At 32.5% G+C, this 14,638-nt stretch overlaps 1 protein-coding gene across 1 annotated transcript; it reads right to left on the bottom strand.

The window, feature by feature from the left end:
- Positions 1 to 147: 147 nt before the first annotated feature.
- Positions 148 to 14,431, bottom strand: LOC132746758 (protein LMBR1L-like; the record flags this gene model as incomplete). Its single annotated transcript, XM_060736007.1, is given in 9 exon segments — positions 148 to 221; positions 1,388 to 1,483; positions 2,840 to 2,942; positions 3,449 to 3,513; positions 5,310 to 5,378; positions 6,432 to 6,558; positions 9,613 to 9,716; positions 11,098 to 11,362; positions 14,366 to 14,431. Coding segments are annotated over 9 exon segments (963 nt in total), but the record flags the coding sequence as incomplete, so codon positions are not given.
- Between the last annotated feature and the right edge of the window lie 207 nt (positions 14,432 to 14,638).

Below are 14,638 nucleotides of genomic sequence, written 5' to 3' on the forward strand. Positions count from 1 at the left end.
CGCTGTTATCCAAATGATCAGTATGGGTCGGGAAACCATGTTGTTAATATACTTATATACATATAGCAAAATCAAACTTACCGTAAGAGCTATAGAAAAGTATACTATACAAACAGTTTAAGTAATATAACAGAGTATCACACTTACAGTTAAAGCTATAGAAAACAGCATTAAGATCGGGTACATCAATGTTCTCATACACGATATCTGTTTCCTCTTCTCTGAAATATATATACAGAATTATATAACTCTATAAATATATATACAAATTGTTTGATTATCACTGGTTAAATGTTCATTGTTACCAGTATTTCAATGATATATTGGTAAATACATACCAATACTGTTGCTTAAATTGTTTTTAATTTTGTCAAAGGAGTAATACATGAAATTGCTAGTAAAATCCCTGAAAGTCATCTGACAGTAGACTCTTGTCCTCATAAAAATCTGGATATGTTTAATGTAAGTTCTAGGAATGTTGAGAGCAGAAATAGTAACACAAGCTTTATGTAACTTCAGTACAACACAACTTGTCCAGTAACTAGAGCAGTGTCATTGAATCAGTGCAAAGCATATTAACAATACATTGATATTAAATGCCAAATATTGGCGATACACTGATATATCGATAAATAATCCTAATTTCTTGTATATTCACTCTTGACTTTAGTAAAATACTTGTTCTATTCATACAAATATAATATGTTGTATGTGTCCTTTATATAAATGTCCTTTGCATGATCTTTTTTCTGACCATTTTTTGTCATCGCTGCTATGAAATGTGTCCATTATGTAACAACAGCTTAGTGTTAGACAAGGCCACCAGCCTTTTGTGTATATTTCTAGTTGAATTTTAATTTTATAGACATTTTAATATTTTTATCAAAGTTTTGATTTTTTCAAATGTGTATTGGTTTAAACATATTTATTTAAGCTGGATTGCGAAACAAGTTCTTGCAACTTATATTAATCACTTTCCAGTCCGCTTCCTGGAACCAACCAGTACTGGTGTCATATGAAGAAACATGGTGGTGACCCGAGTAGGGCTCGAACCCATGATCTCTGGGTTGAGAGGCAGACACCTTAACCACTAGGCCACCGCTTCCCCTTAAATGTGTATTGACTATTGATCAGCAAAAAAATATCAACGATATCGTCTCTATCAATGACAGGTTTACTGGTAACATACTGTTCAAGTCTAATTTAGCTTCAATACAACACAAATGGTCTGGTCATTGTCAGCCATTTTAACCACTTTAAAGTTATTAATTACAATCCAAGTTAAACTGAACATGTTGAAACTAGAAACACCAATATTTCTATCTACAAAACACAAAGAAATATAGTATGTAAAAGAGAAGTGTTTCCCTCACTATATAATATCTACCTAATTCATGTATATCTCTTAAAGCTTCCTCTAACTTCTCCTCATAATTTTCAGTATCTTTATGATTGGAATGTCCATTAGCAATTCTACCTGCAACTTGATAACAAAATAAACAAATTATAAATCTACCTAAATAATATAGAAATCACACTACAAAAATTTGTTTGGTTAAAATAATCATTATAGATTTGTGAGATGTTAAAACAAGCCTATATTACATATGCATATATTACTTTTGTCATATTATTGTGTAATACATGTACTGTTATCTTTAAGTGTGTGTCTAATATGTGCACATGTGAGTGAGACATTAAAACCTATGGGTGAAAGTTAAACATGTGGCTCAATGGTTAACACAGGATAAAGAGGTGTGCACACATGACAACGAGGTCACAACATGTGGCTCTGTAATAAACACACATGATTAAGACGTCACCACATGTGGCTGTGTTATAAACACACATAATGAAGAGGTCACCACATGTGGCTGTGTAATAAACACACATGATAAAGAGGTCACCACATGTGGCTGTGTAATAAACACACATGATAAACAGGTCACCACATGTGGCTGTGTAATAAACACACATGATAAAGAGGTCACCACATGTGGCTGTGTAACAAACACACATGATAAACAGGTCACCACATGTGGCTGTGTAATAAACACACATGATAAAGAGGTCACCACATGTGGCTGTGTAATAAACACACATGATAAACAGGTCACCACATGTGGCTGTAAAATAAACACAAATGATAAAGAGGTCACCAAATGTGGCTGTGTAACAAAACACACATGATAAAGAGGTCACCACATGTGGCTGTGTAATAAACACACATGGTAAAGAGGTTACCACATGTGGCTGTGTAATAAACACACATGATAAAGAGGTCACCACATGTGGCTGTGTAATAAACACACATTATAAAGAGGTCACCACATGTGGCTGTGTAATAAACACACATGGTAAAGAGGTTACCACATGTGGCTGTGTAATAAACACACATAATGAAGAGGTCACCACATGTGGCTGTGTAATAAACACACATGGCTGAAAGGTAAAGACCTGGCTTAGAGGTCATTACATATGACTATATGATAAGCACATGTGTTTGAGAGGCTAGACCTTTAGGTCAGGAAGTAAAACTACATGACTAAAAAGTTAACACATATCAGGTAAAGAGGTAAAGACATGTGGCTGAAAAATTCATACAAATGGTTTAAAGTTAAACATACAATGTAATTGGTATTAACATGTGGGCAAGAAGTGAACACACTAGACCAAAAAGTTAACACATGTTGCTTAAAGGTGATGAGGTTAACACATATGGTCAAGAGGTCAAAGTCACTTACTTCAAATCACAGTTTATAAAAATTTGAAATAATTTTCCCCAAAGACCCTAATATCACATTTAAACAAACAATCACCGTACATATAGCATAATTACCTCGACTTTCATGTTTACATTGTTGTTGATCTCTAATCTTTCGTCTGAAGGAATCTTCTCTAAATCTTGCTGTAGTTAATTCTTCATTTATATCACGTAAAAACTGAGAAAAATATATGAAAGTTGTTGTAAAACATTAGCTTGCTTTAAACCTATAAGCCTCTTCATTTAAACTTTTATTGAATTTTTTAAAAACCCTTCATTCAACCAAAAGCTGTTTCTTTGTATGTAAATGTAAAGCCTCGCTATTTTATCTTTATATTGTGCAGTAATAAATGACATTATAAATGGGTTTATTCAATTAGTTAACATCTGATAAGAATGATTTACGAAAAAAAAGAAATGAATGGTTTAATACAAGCATTTGAAATATGAAGCATCTTTTTCATTAATCTATAACTTAAATGAATCAACTATTTCAGCACAGGAGATGATGATATAATCAGTACAGTTACATCTTACACTGTATTGTTTAATACCAAGGAAAATATTTAACCTGATGGCAATCAGATTAACAATTGTGATTTTTCATTTCAGAACAACACATTTTCATCACACAAAAAATCATTAAGGGTAGAGGTTAACATGTAGGTACACTTTTAATAATACCTGTGGCTTGAGCACCAATTTTGTCATGGAAGTAAACATGCAGGCAAAACCAACCGGGGTACATACTGTAATATAAACAAATTAAAATATCAACACAATTTAAGACACTTTATTGATAAACAAACAGGAATTATTGTTATAAATAAGCTCATGTGTTTTCATGCATGAAAATGTTGATGAAAGAATAATCGTCATGATATTTATGTAAATGGCAGTCTTAAAATCTGGAAATTAAACATTTTACAAATTTAGCAGACATCTTGTTGCCAGGGACAACAATTTTTAGACTTAAAAATCAAATTGCAAAAAATAACAAGAGGGCCCTGAGGTCGCTCACCTGTATATAGCCCCCCCCCCCCCCCAATGACTTTTATTTGTTTATTTGAACAGACTTGGTAGACACCCATAAGAAGATGTTTCATGCTAAACATCTAAGTTCTAGCTCATTGGGTTTTTTAAAAGAAGATTTTTTAAGTTTTTACTATACACATATAGTTAAAAACAATGACACCCCTGGGGCAGGGCCAGTTTTGACCCCCGGGCTTTTATTTGAACAAACTTTGTAGAAATTTACTAAAAGATGTTTCATGCTTAATATCTAAACTCTAGCTATATGGGTTTTTTCAAAGAAGATTTTTAAGTTTTTGCTATACACAAAAAAGGAAAATCAATGACCCCCGGGGCGGGGCCAATTTTGACCCCGGGGCTTTTATTTGAACAAACTTTGTAGACACTGATTAGAAGATGTTTCATGCTTAATATCTAAACTCTAGCTATTTGGGTTTTTTCAAAGAAGATTTTTAAGTTTTTGCCATACACATAGAAGGAAAATCAATGACCCCCCGGGCGGGGCCAATTTTGACCCCAGGGCTTTTATTTGAACAAATTTGGTAGACACCCATTAGAACATGTTTCATGCTAAATATCTTAGCTCTAGCTCTTTGGGTTCTTAAAAGAAGATTTTTTTTAAGTTTTTACTATATGTATATAGGGAAAATCAATGACCCCCTGGGGCGGGGCCAATATTGACCCCAGGGCTTTTATTTGAACAAACTTGGTAGACACTCACTAGAAGATGTTAAATGCCAAATATCTTAGCTCTAGCTCTTTGGGTTCTTTAAAAGAAGATTTTTTAAAGTTTTTACTATATGCATATAGGGAAAATCAATGACTCCCGGGGCGGGGCTAATTTTGACCCCAGGGCTTTTATTTGAACAAACTTGGTAGACACTCATTAGAAGATGTTTCATGCCAAATATCTTAGCTCTAGCTCTTTGGGTTCTTTAAAAGAAGATTTTTTAAGTTTTTACTATATGCATATAGGGAAAATCAATGACCCCCTGGGGCGGGGCCAATTTTGACCCCAGGGCTTTTATTTGAACAAACTTGGTAGACACTCACTAGAAGATGTTTCATGCCAAATATCTAAGCTCTAGCTCTTAGGGTTGTTTAAAAGAAGATATTTAAAGATTTTTCTTTCGGTTGCCATGGCAACCAGAGTTCTGCATGGAATTAAATTCTTTGAACAATTTTTAAAGGTGACCACCAAAGGAACATTCCTGTGAAGTTTGGATGAAATTGGCTCAGTGGTTTATGAGGAGATGTCATTTAAAGCAAAAGTTGACGGACGGACGGACGCCGGACGGACGGACGCCGGACGAAAAGCGATAACAAAAGCTCACCCTGTCACTTTGTGACAGGTGAGCTAAAAATAAATTGAAAACGTAATGAAAATTTACAGAATTCAGTTAGCTAGATCATAATCAAATGTTGACGTCCACGACCAATTAAGAAGCTTAATGAAGGTAGTGGTCAGGGTATATTTTGTACAAAAGTAAACAAAAAAATTGAGTCAACTTACACAATAATAGTAGAACACCAAGGAATGATATACAAGAGTACAAATATGGCAAGTAGATATTCCAAATATCTGTAACATAAAGTTAACATGTGTACAGTATAAGTATGGCAAATAGATATTCCAGATATCTGTAACATAAAGTTAACATGAGTACAGTATAAGTATGGCAAATAGATATTCCAGATATCTGTAACATAAAGTTAACATAAGAACAGGTGCTGCAAGTAGATATTCCAGATATCTGTAATGTAAAGTTAACATAAGAACAGGTGCTGCAAGTAGATATTCCAGATATCTGTAATGTAAAGTTAACATAAGAACAGGTGCTGCAAGTAGATATTCCAGATATCTATAACATTAAGTTAACGTAAGAACGGTTGCTGCAAGCAGATATTCCAGATATCTGTATAATAACTTTTAATTTGAGTACAGATATTATAAGTACATGAAGATATTCAGATATCTGTAATCTATATTTAACAAAACAAAACATATCAAAACATGATAAACATAAATCTATCTACACAATCACTATGATCACATGTTTGTTCCCCCTTGTAGTCATCTGCTGTAATATTTAGACAGATTCCAACAAAATCTTACAGTGACTGTTTAAACCAAGCTAGTGTGCTGTTACTGTGCCTAGGGTTCATTATCTGAACAAGGATAGGCATATCTTTAAACAAGATTTTAAGACAAAAGTAATACATGTATAAATACGAGAGTATTAGTATTAACCTGCTTTTTTTCTTGCAATGTTTATCAAAATTTTAAGTTATTATAAAATCTGAGGCCAAATAAGTTATTGAAGTTAACACACGACTATGAACACTGTTATAATTTCCTTGATAAAACAGATATGAGCCTCGTCATGACAAAACCAACATAGTGCATTTGCGACCAGGATGGATCCAAACCAGCCTGCGCATCTGCATAGTCTGATCAGGATCCCTGCTGTTCGCAATCAGTTACTCTACTTGTTATAGGGTTTGTAAGCGAACAGCATGGATCCTGATCAGACTGCGCGAATGTGCAGGCTGGTCTGGATCCATGCTGGTCGCAAACGCATTACGTTGGTTTTGTCATGACGCGGCTCAGATGTAAAACACCATGATAATTTACCTGACAGAGTATCATGACTGTGAGTATCGCTATCAAACAAAGCTATCAACACCCAGGACACACCAATCACCGATACAGCTAGTAAAGCTAACATTACAGTGGTTTCTTTGATTCTTGCCATGATTCCCTGAATATATATGTTCAAATATACATGTATAATACATAATATAATATCATATGATGAAAAATATGATATAAAAATAAAAAGTTCTTATTGGGACTTCTGTTTGAAGAGCTCCACTGGGGGTTAAAAGCATTGAATGTAAAATTTGAAATTCTTTTCAAGATCAACTGGGACACTTAAAATGGACAAATGTGTAACAGACAATATCTCTAGAAATATATCAAAACTGAATTTAAAATTGATGTTTTGTGTTATTTTTAGCCCAAACAGAGTTATAAGGTTTTCAGTGATTTTCATTTTTGGTGTCATCTTGCACAATTAAAATGATTATTCTGGAAAATGAAGTGAGCTAACAGTCTGAAATTTTGCAGACAAGTAATTGGTCCAGACCAACAGTAAAAGGTATAAAAATCACGGAAAACTATTTTTAGTTTTGTGATATCAAATGACATTTGTACAGTATGAAAATGTATGAAAAATACATAACAAGAGCCACCGCCAGGCAAGTGGGGGCAACGCTTGACTTTTTACTTTTTCTAAACGCAAACATAGAAAGGTTTGAACATATCTTAACGTTTCCTTTTTATAAATTTAGTTGGTCTGTCTTGTCACATTAGCTTTGTTTATCTATTTTGTATATATATATGAATAGAAACATGATGCAATTTCTAAAAAGAGAAACATGACACAATTTCTAAAAATAGAAACATGACGCAATTTCTATAAATAGAAACATGGAGCAATTTCTATGAATAGAAACATGATGCAATTTCTATGAATAGAAACATGACGCAATTTCTATAAAAAGAATCATGACGCAATTTCTATAAATAGAAACATGACGCAATTTCTATGAATAGAAACATGACGCAATTTCTATAAATAGAAACATGACGCAATTTCTATAAATAGAAACATGACGCAATTTCTATAAATAGAAACATGACGCAATTCTATATATAGAAACATGACGCAATTCTATAAATAGAAACATGACGCAATTCTATAAATAGAAACATGACACAATTTCTATAAATAGAAACATGACGCAATTCTATAAATAGAAACATGACGTAATTGATGCAATTTCTATAAATAAAAACATGACGCAATTTCTATCAATAGAAACATGACGCAATTTCTATCAATAGAAACATGACGCAATTTCTATCAATAGAAACATTACACAATTTCCATCAATAGAAACATGACGCAATTTCTATCAATAGAAACATGACGCAATTGACGCAATTTCTATAAATAGAAACATGACGCAATTTCTATAAAAAGAAACATGATGCAATTTCTATAAATAGAAACATGACACAATTTCTATAAATAGAAACATGACGCAATTCTATAAATAGAAACAGTTACCGCCAAAACAATGAAAATTTCAATAATTTGACCTTCAAAGTCAAGGTCAAGGTCTGTCTAGTTATTTTTAAGGGATATCCCTGAAGATAATTATGTTCAAGTTTGAAGACAATCCATTCAAAAATAACAAAGTAACAGCCAATAATAGCCAAAAAAATGAAAATTTCAATAATTTGCCCTTCAAAGTCAAGGTCATTTATGAGTGAAGGTCAAGGTCTGGCTGGCTATTTTTAAGGGATATCCTTGAAGATTATTATGTTCAAGTTTGAAGACAATCCATTCAAAAATAACAAAGTTACAGCCAATAACAGCATAAACAAGCAAAAATTGGACTTTTAACCTTGAATGTCAAGGTCATTTATGGATGAAGGTCAAGGTTAGTGTGGTCTACTGAAAGGTCTTGTCCCAAGGGTTGTTGTGGCCAAGTATGAAGACAATACACCAAGAAATAAAAAAGTTATGATCCAGGTACAAGTTTGCGGACGGGAACGGGAACGGCATCGACAACGGCGACTTGACTATAACAATACCTCTACTTTTTTTCCAAAAAAAAAAAAGTCGAACTAAAAAATGAAATGAAAAATTATCAATTCTGCATTTGGCTGGTAGATACACAGTTCAAGTTTTTATTTATAAATGTTTTCTATTCATGAACCTGGCTAGAAAAATACCATCTTTATGCTATACAACAAGTGAGTAAAAATAAACAAAATGGAAATCTAGTGATATATGTATGAAATCATCATTATGACTTTTGTTGGTATTAAAGTATCACTAGCTAAGTACAGACTCTATAGTGACTTTCCAAGTTTAGCTAGAGGAAGATGACCTTGAGTGCAATGACCTTGAGTGGTCATCTGTGAATTATTGAATTGATTTTATGCACAGGCAAACTTCCAAGTTGAACCATAGATCTCCTGGAAGCTAGTCCCTCACGCAAATATTACTCTAAAGTTATTAAAGCAAGTCCCTCATACAAATATAATTTTAAAGTTATTAAAGCTAGTCCCTCACACAAATATCACTTTAAAGTTATTAAAGCTAGTCCCTCATACAAATATCATTTTAAAGTTATTAAAGCTAGTACCTCATACAAATATCATTTTAAAGTTATTAAAGCTAGTTCCTCACACAAATATCACTTTAAATTTATTAAAGCTAGTCCCTCACACAAATATCACTTTAAAGTTATTAAAGCTAGTCCCTCATACAAATATCATTTTAAAGTTATTAAAGCTAGTCCCTCATACAAATATAATTTTAAAGTTATTAAAGCTAGTTCCTCACACAAATATCACTTTAAAGTTATTAAAGCTAGTTCCTCATACAAATATCATTTTAAAGTTATTAAAGCTAGTACCTCATACAAATATCACTTTAAAGTTATTAAAGCTAGTACCTCATACAAATATCATTTTAAAGTTATTAAATCTAGTTCCTCACACAAATATCACTTTAAAGTTATTAAAGCTAGTCCCTCACACAAATATCACTTTAAAGTTATTAAAGCTAGTCCCTCATACAAATATCACTTTAAAGTTAATAAAGCTAGTACCTCATACAAATATCATTTTAAAGTTATTAAATATTCAGTAACATAGTAAATTAACCCATATACATAATGAACATGTATCTAAACAACACACTGTAAATTACAGCACAAGAGAAAGAAGTACATACGTTTCTAGAGCCTGAGAATCCCTCTGATTCCGTGAAGAAATATGCAAATGGCATCATTAAAAACAGGGCAAGATTTGAAAACAAGAAAACATAGTTCCACAGACCTGAAAAAATGAATAATTTCTTTATCAACTTGAAAGTTACATAACCCTTCAAGTATATAAAGTTTATATACAGTGTTTAAACACATTACAAGAACAACAAATTTACTGTTTTATAAAAGGTCACAAAAATTGCATAACATAAAGATCTAACAATGAAATATCAAGCAATAACTACAATTAAGGCTAAAGCTGCTTAAATTGTTGGTTAATCACTCTTGTCTTACAATTTTGCCTACATTGTTACTAGAAGTAACTAGGAGCAAAAAGCACTGCACTTATGTAACAGGAAGTAACAAGCAATTTTTCAAGAAGTAACAAGCGAATTGTTCAAGTTGATGTAATTTCTATTGACTGATATGTATTTAATATATTCCTTGGTACATATATATATTCTAACATACATGTAGCATCAACCTTGTATTTTACCAATTCTTTAAGACCCATGAGATTAATATATTTCTCTGGCCTATTGGACAATTATAAACATGATCTATGTTTTATCCTTACAATATTAAACAATGTTATATACATTCAAATATATTGTAAATGATTTATGTAAATGCCTACAAGTTAAGTAATAGAAAGAGCATCGAAACACGAGGCTATCTGATTTATACGAGGGGGCGTAAAAGTATTATCAGATTGCCAAGTGTTTTGATGTTCTTTCTCTTTTGTATCATAGTCAAACATAAAAACACATTCCCTGTTGTCAAAATAAGTAAACCCCAGAGAAAAGTAACCAATGAATGAGCATCTAAATATGACATTTCTGTCGCTTTCCCTTTCTCTGCCGTCACAATAAGTACACCCCAGCAAAAATGAGCCAATCAATGCACATGCTCTGGAGTGCGGGTAACTAATACCTGCACTCCAGTTAACGCACAGTGCATGTATATGTATACGATTTAACTCGGAGACGTTTTCAAAGGAAAGGTCCCCAAACTATGATATTTATGTGCATTATCCATGTGTGTTATATAGCAGAGACATTCTATGTTACAACTGTTTCAAAGAATTGACCATATATTGGAAATAAGCTTTTAGCTTTATGGGCAATCCTAGGGTAACATAAAACCAACAAACCTAAATAAATCTTAAAATTATTTTTATTGCATCTTTTTGGGTATTTTATATATGCATGATGATATATGCGACAATATTGAGTTTATGTACATTCCCTGAATAAATCGATATAAATATGGAAACAACATTATATTATTGTTTATTTGTTTATAGATTTAGCTTTTATATACACTTGAAACCAATTGATATAAAACAGGTTAATTTATTGTGTATAAGACGGTTGTTCAACCATTTGATATAATACAGATTATCATGTGAGATTAAATGATATAAAAGTTTTAAATATATGTCAACTTACCATGTATCAGAGAACTGTTTAACCACTTGACATAATAGCTATGAGGATGGAGTAGTAATACTTCATTACTGACGATGGATATTGGCAACAATAAGACAGCTCCTGCCGACACTGCTAAAGTAAATGTACACAGCCATAGGGCTATTCGGTACACAAAGGCGTCATCATCACCGGTGACATATTCCTCTGTATCTGTCCTCTTCTTAAACCACGATATAACACTGTAAGAGCTCACATACAGCAAAATGAACAAAAGCAGGGAGATCTGGAAAGAAAAAAATAAAAGAGTATAAACATAAGTGAAGTGGATCTTAATTTAAACCGAAAATGTCTCTACAGGATACTTAATATGTCCCTAATTCATTAGCCTTTCAGACTGGCATAATTTACATACTTATGCATATTACATGAAGGTGAAATGTTATAAATATAGAATATTTCCTATGAAGTTTATACAAAAATACAATGTAGTATTATAAGTAATAATTTTCAAAAATCTTGGTGGCTTTGACTAAAGAAACTCTTAGCAATTGATTAGACAAGGGACTCACATTAACTGTGAAGTCCTTTGACATTGACCTAAATATTAATAAGGATCATATACTGGCCATGGACATATCCCTACAAAGTTAAACAAGCTTACCCATTTTTTTCATGTAATTAACCAGAAAACATTTTGCAGTGCCACTTGTGATCTTGTCTTTGCCTTCATATGACCTCATAATAACAAGCAAAGGGGATAATTAAAAGGCTTAACTGGCCTCTCTCTTCCCCTCAGCATGTGTACATGGTTGAGAAACACAAGCATTCATCAAAAGAATTTCAGCTTAGTGGGAGGAAACTACTTGAATCAGGGTTCTTGGTGATGCATAATCAATGATAAAGTACTACATTACACACAAGTCTAGTCTAATAATGTAATATACCTCTACTTTGTCTTTTACTGGAGACCAGCTGTAGTATACTGAATAGAGGGGATGGCGATGGGGATATATAGATTTCTATAGGCCCTATCTGTATCAGTGAAATTTTCAGTATTACTTCATGTTGAGCACCGCCATTTTTAAAGTATCACAATGATAAATGGCGGGGTATTCCGATAAAATAGACCAGATGCAACTTTTTGTCTTAACAATAAGGTAAGAATATAAATCGCCAAGATGTTCCGCAGTGCATAAAACACCGAATGAATTTTTTTATATTTGACCTCCCTGTTCATATGCTTAGCATAATTTCATATTAGTTTGAAATTGCTGTGATTGTGAATATCCTAAGACACATTTGATGGTCATGGGTATGTGATGTTCGTGAGTGTATTTTACAGCCGAATAAAGGCTGTTTCTGCTAGCCCTAAATACTAAAATAGGTATAATTTCCCCTTAAAATGCTATTATTTTCCATTAAAAATCCCTGTACACATTCTTCTGACACTAGAGTCATGACTTAACAGCAGCTGACTTGTATCAGCTTGCAGACAGAACGCTGTCCCTACAGATAGCCTAGAGCTGCTATGTACCATGGATATTAAATTGCATTGATATTGAATATTCTTCTTCTTCTTCCAATATACTGGCCACCTTCAACTAACTGAAGTTTACTGCCAAGTTAATGCGCAAGACGGAAAGAAAGAGTAAAAATAGTGAGGAATATATACAGTGCAGGTTAAAAACGGACAAGAGTGTGGTTTAGATATAGAGTTGGGACAGATGAGTATGGAATGACTCAACTGTACCGGCTGACGTAGCATCCGGAGGTAGGTTGTTCCAGTCTTTGATGGTGCGTGGGAAGAAGGATTGATGACGGTAATGTGTACGGCAGTAGGGATTTTTTAAGGATAGGTTGTGTGAATTTCTTGTAGATGTGGAGTTTGAGGGTATGAGTTGCGAGTTGTCGAGAGGGACCTTGTTGTTGATGACTTTGTAGAGCATTATGAGTCTGGCTCTAAAATATGTGTAGGTAAAACAATCTTAGTTGTTAGAATTTGATTTCCCCTTTCCTTACTTATCATGCTATATTCCCCTTCAGAAATCCACATGTTGTTTTGAAAATTGAAAAAAAATCACTGGAGTGAAGGGTAGCAAGACACCTCACCCCCCAGACTCTTCACCCCTCAAATTTTGAAGACACTTCGCCCCTTAAGACACTTCACCCCCCAAAATCAGTAAGACACTTCACCCCTCATCCAATTTTGTTCTATAAAGTAAATAAAACAAGTTGGTCAACAACAAAATGCTTATATATGTTTATATTTATTATTTTTAGCATTATTTGATTAAAAATTTTGCATATTACCTTTATTTTTACTAAGTTTAAAGCTGATTTAGGTTAATTGGTTGTATTGCCAAATGATATATCACAGCACTTTCATCCATTAAGTGTTAATTGCATGTCACCTTGTTTATTCCACATGTTGATTAGTTGTTTATTCAACGGTTATCTCACAATTGATTAGATAATTGAATTAAAATGGTATAATTGTATGAAAATTAAATTTATTCTTAATAAATAAATTAAATAAATAAATAAATAAATAAATAAATAAAATGAATATAAATGAATATGAATGAATCAGTTGCTTTATAAAATATTGTAAATATAAATATAAATTATTTATCATCATTATCAGACACAATTATCCTGCATTTAATGCAAAGATCATTCATAATGTCATTTATTAAACAAATAAATAGCACCAGTTATGTAAATTAAGCACAAGGTTAAAGCACAAACCATCACCAAATGAACGTAACTCAATTATTATTATATGGTAAGGATCAAACTGAAATCAAACTTAATTCAGTACCAAAACTTCAAGAATTAAATCAACTCAAAATTTATTAGACAATGGCTTAAAACAATAAACATAGTCAATCACTATTGAATGTATTTAACATAATCTACATAAATAATTGTTTAACACAAAATTAAAAAAATGAGGGGTGAAGTGTCTCAATCAAATTTCTTAAAATGAGGGGTGAACTGTCTGAGGGGTGAAGTGTCTGCAAAAAAGGGCCTAGGGTGAAGTGTCTGGGGGGTGAAGTGTCTGTAAGCCGAGTGAAGCATGTCCGTGACGCAATAGGTCTGACTATCAGGATATAAACTTAAAACTAGCATTTCTAAATCATTTACAAGTGAGGCTGACTTTATAAGGCCTGCTATATCTAGTGAAACAAGCCTTGATTAAACTTCTTAAAATGTACCCGTTGCAAAAATATCTTTAGCTTTATTCATTTTATTGGCTGATATTTTTAAATTTATGAAAACTTACAATAATTTCCCTCACTGCATCGTGAAATTTTTGAAGTTCTTCTAGCTCTTCTTCAGCCATTTCTCATTTTATTACAAATTTAAGAAGAATATCTGACTGAAATTTATTTTAAACGAGTAAAAGAAAACTTGGAAAATAATTGTTGACAGTTTGATTCCATTTTATTATTTATAATACGAATTATCTCCTTTTAAACGAAATAATTTTATATTGTTTTGGAATTTGTTTTATTACTACAAAATTATTTGTTACTTAATGTAAGATAAAATATAA

Source organism: Ruditapes philippinarum, unplaced genomic scaffold (assembly GCF_026571515.1).
Source record: "Ruditapes philippinarum isolate M1 unplaced genomic scaffold, ASM2657151v2 ctg2211_1_1_1_1, whole genome shotgun sequence".
NCBI classification, from domain to species: Eukaryota; Metazoa; Mollusca; class Bivalvia; order Venerida; family Veneridae; genus Ruditapes; species Ruditapes philippinarum.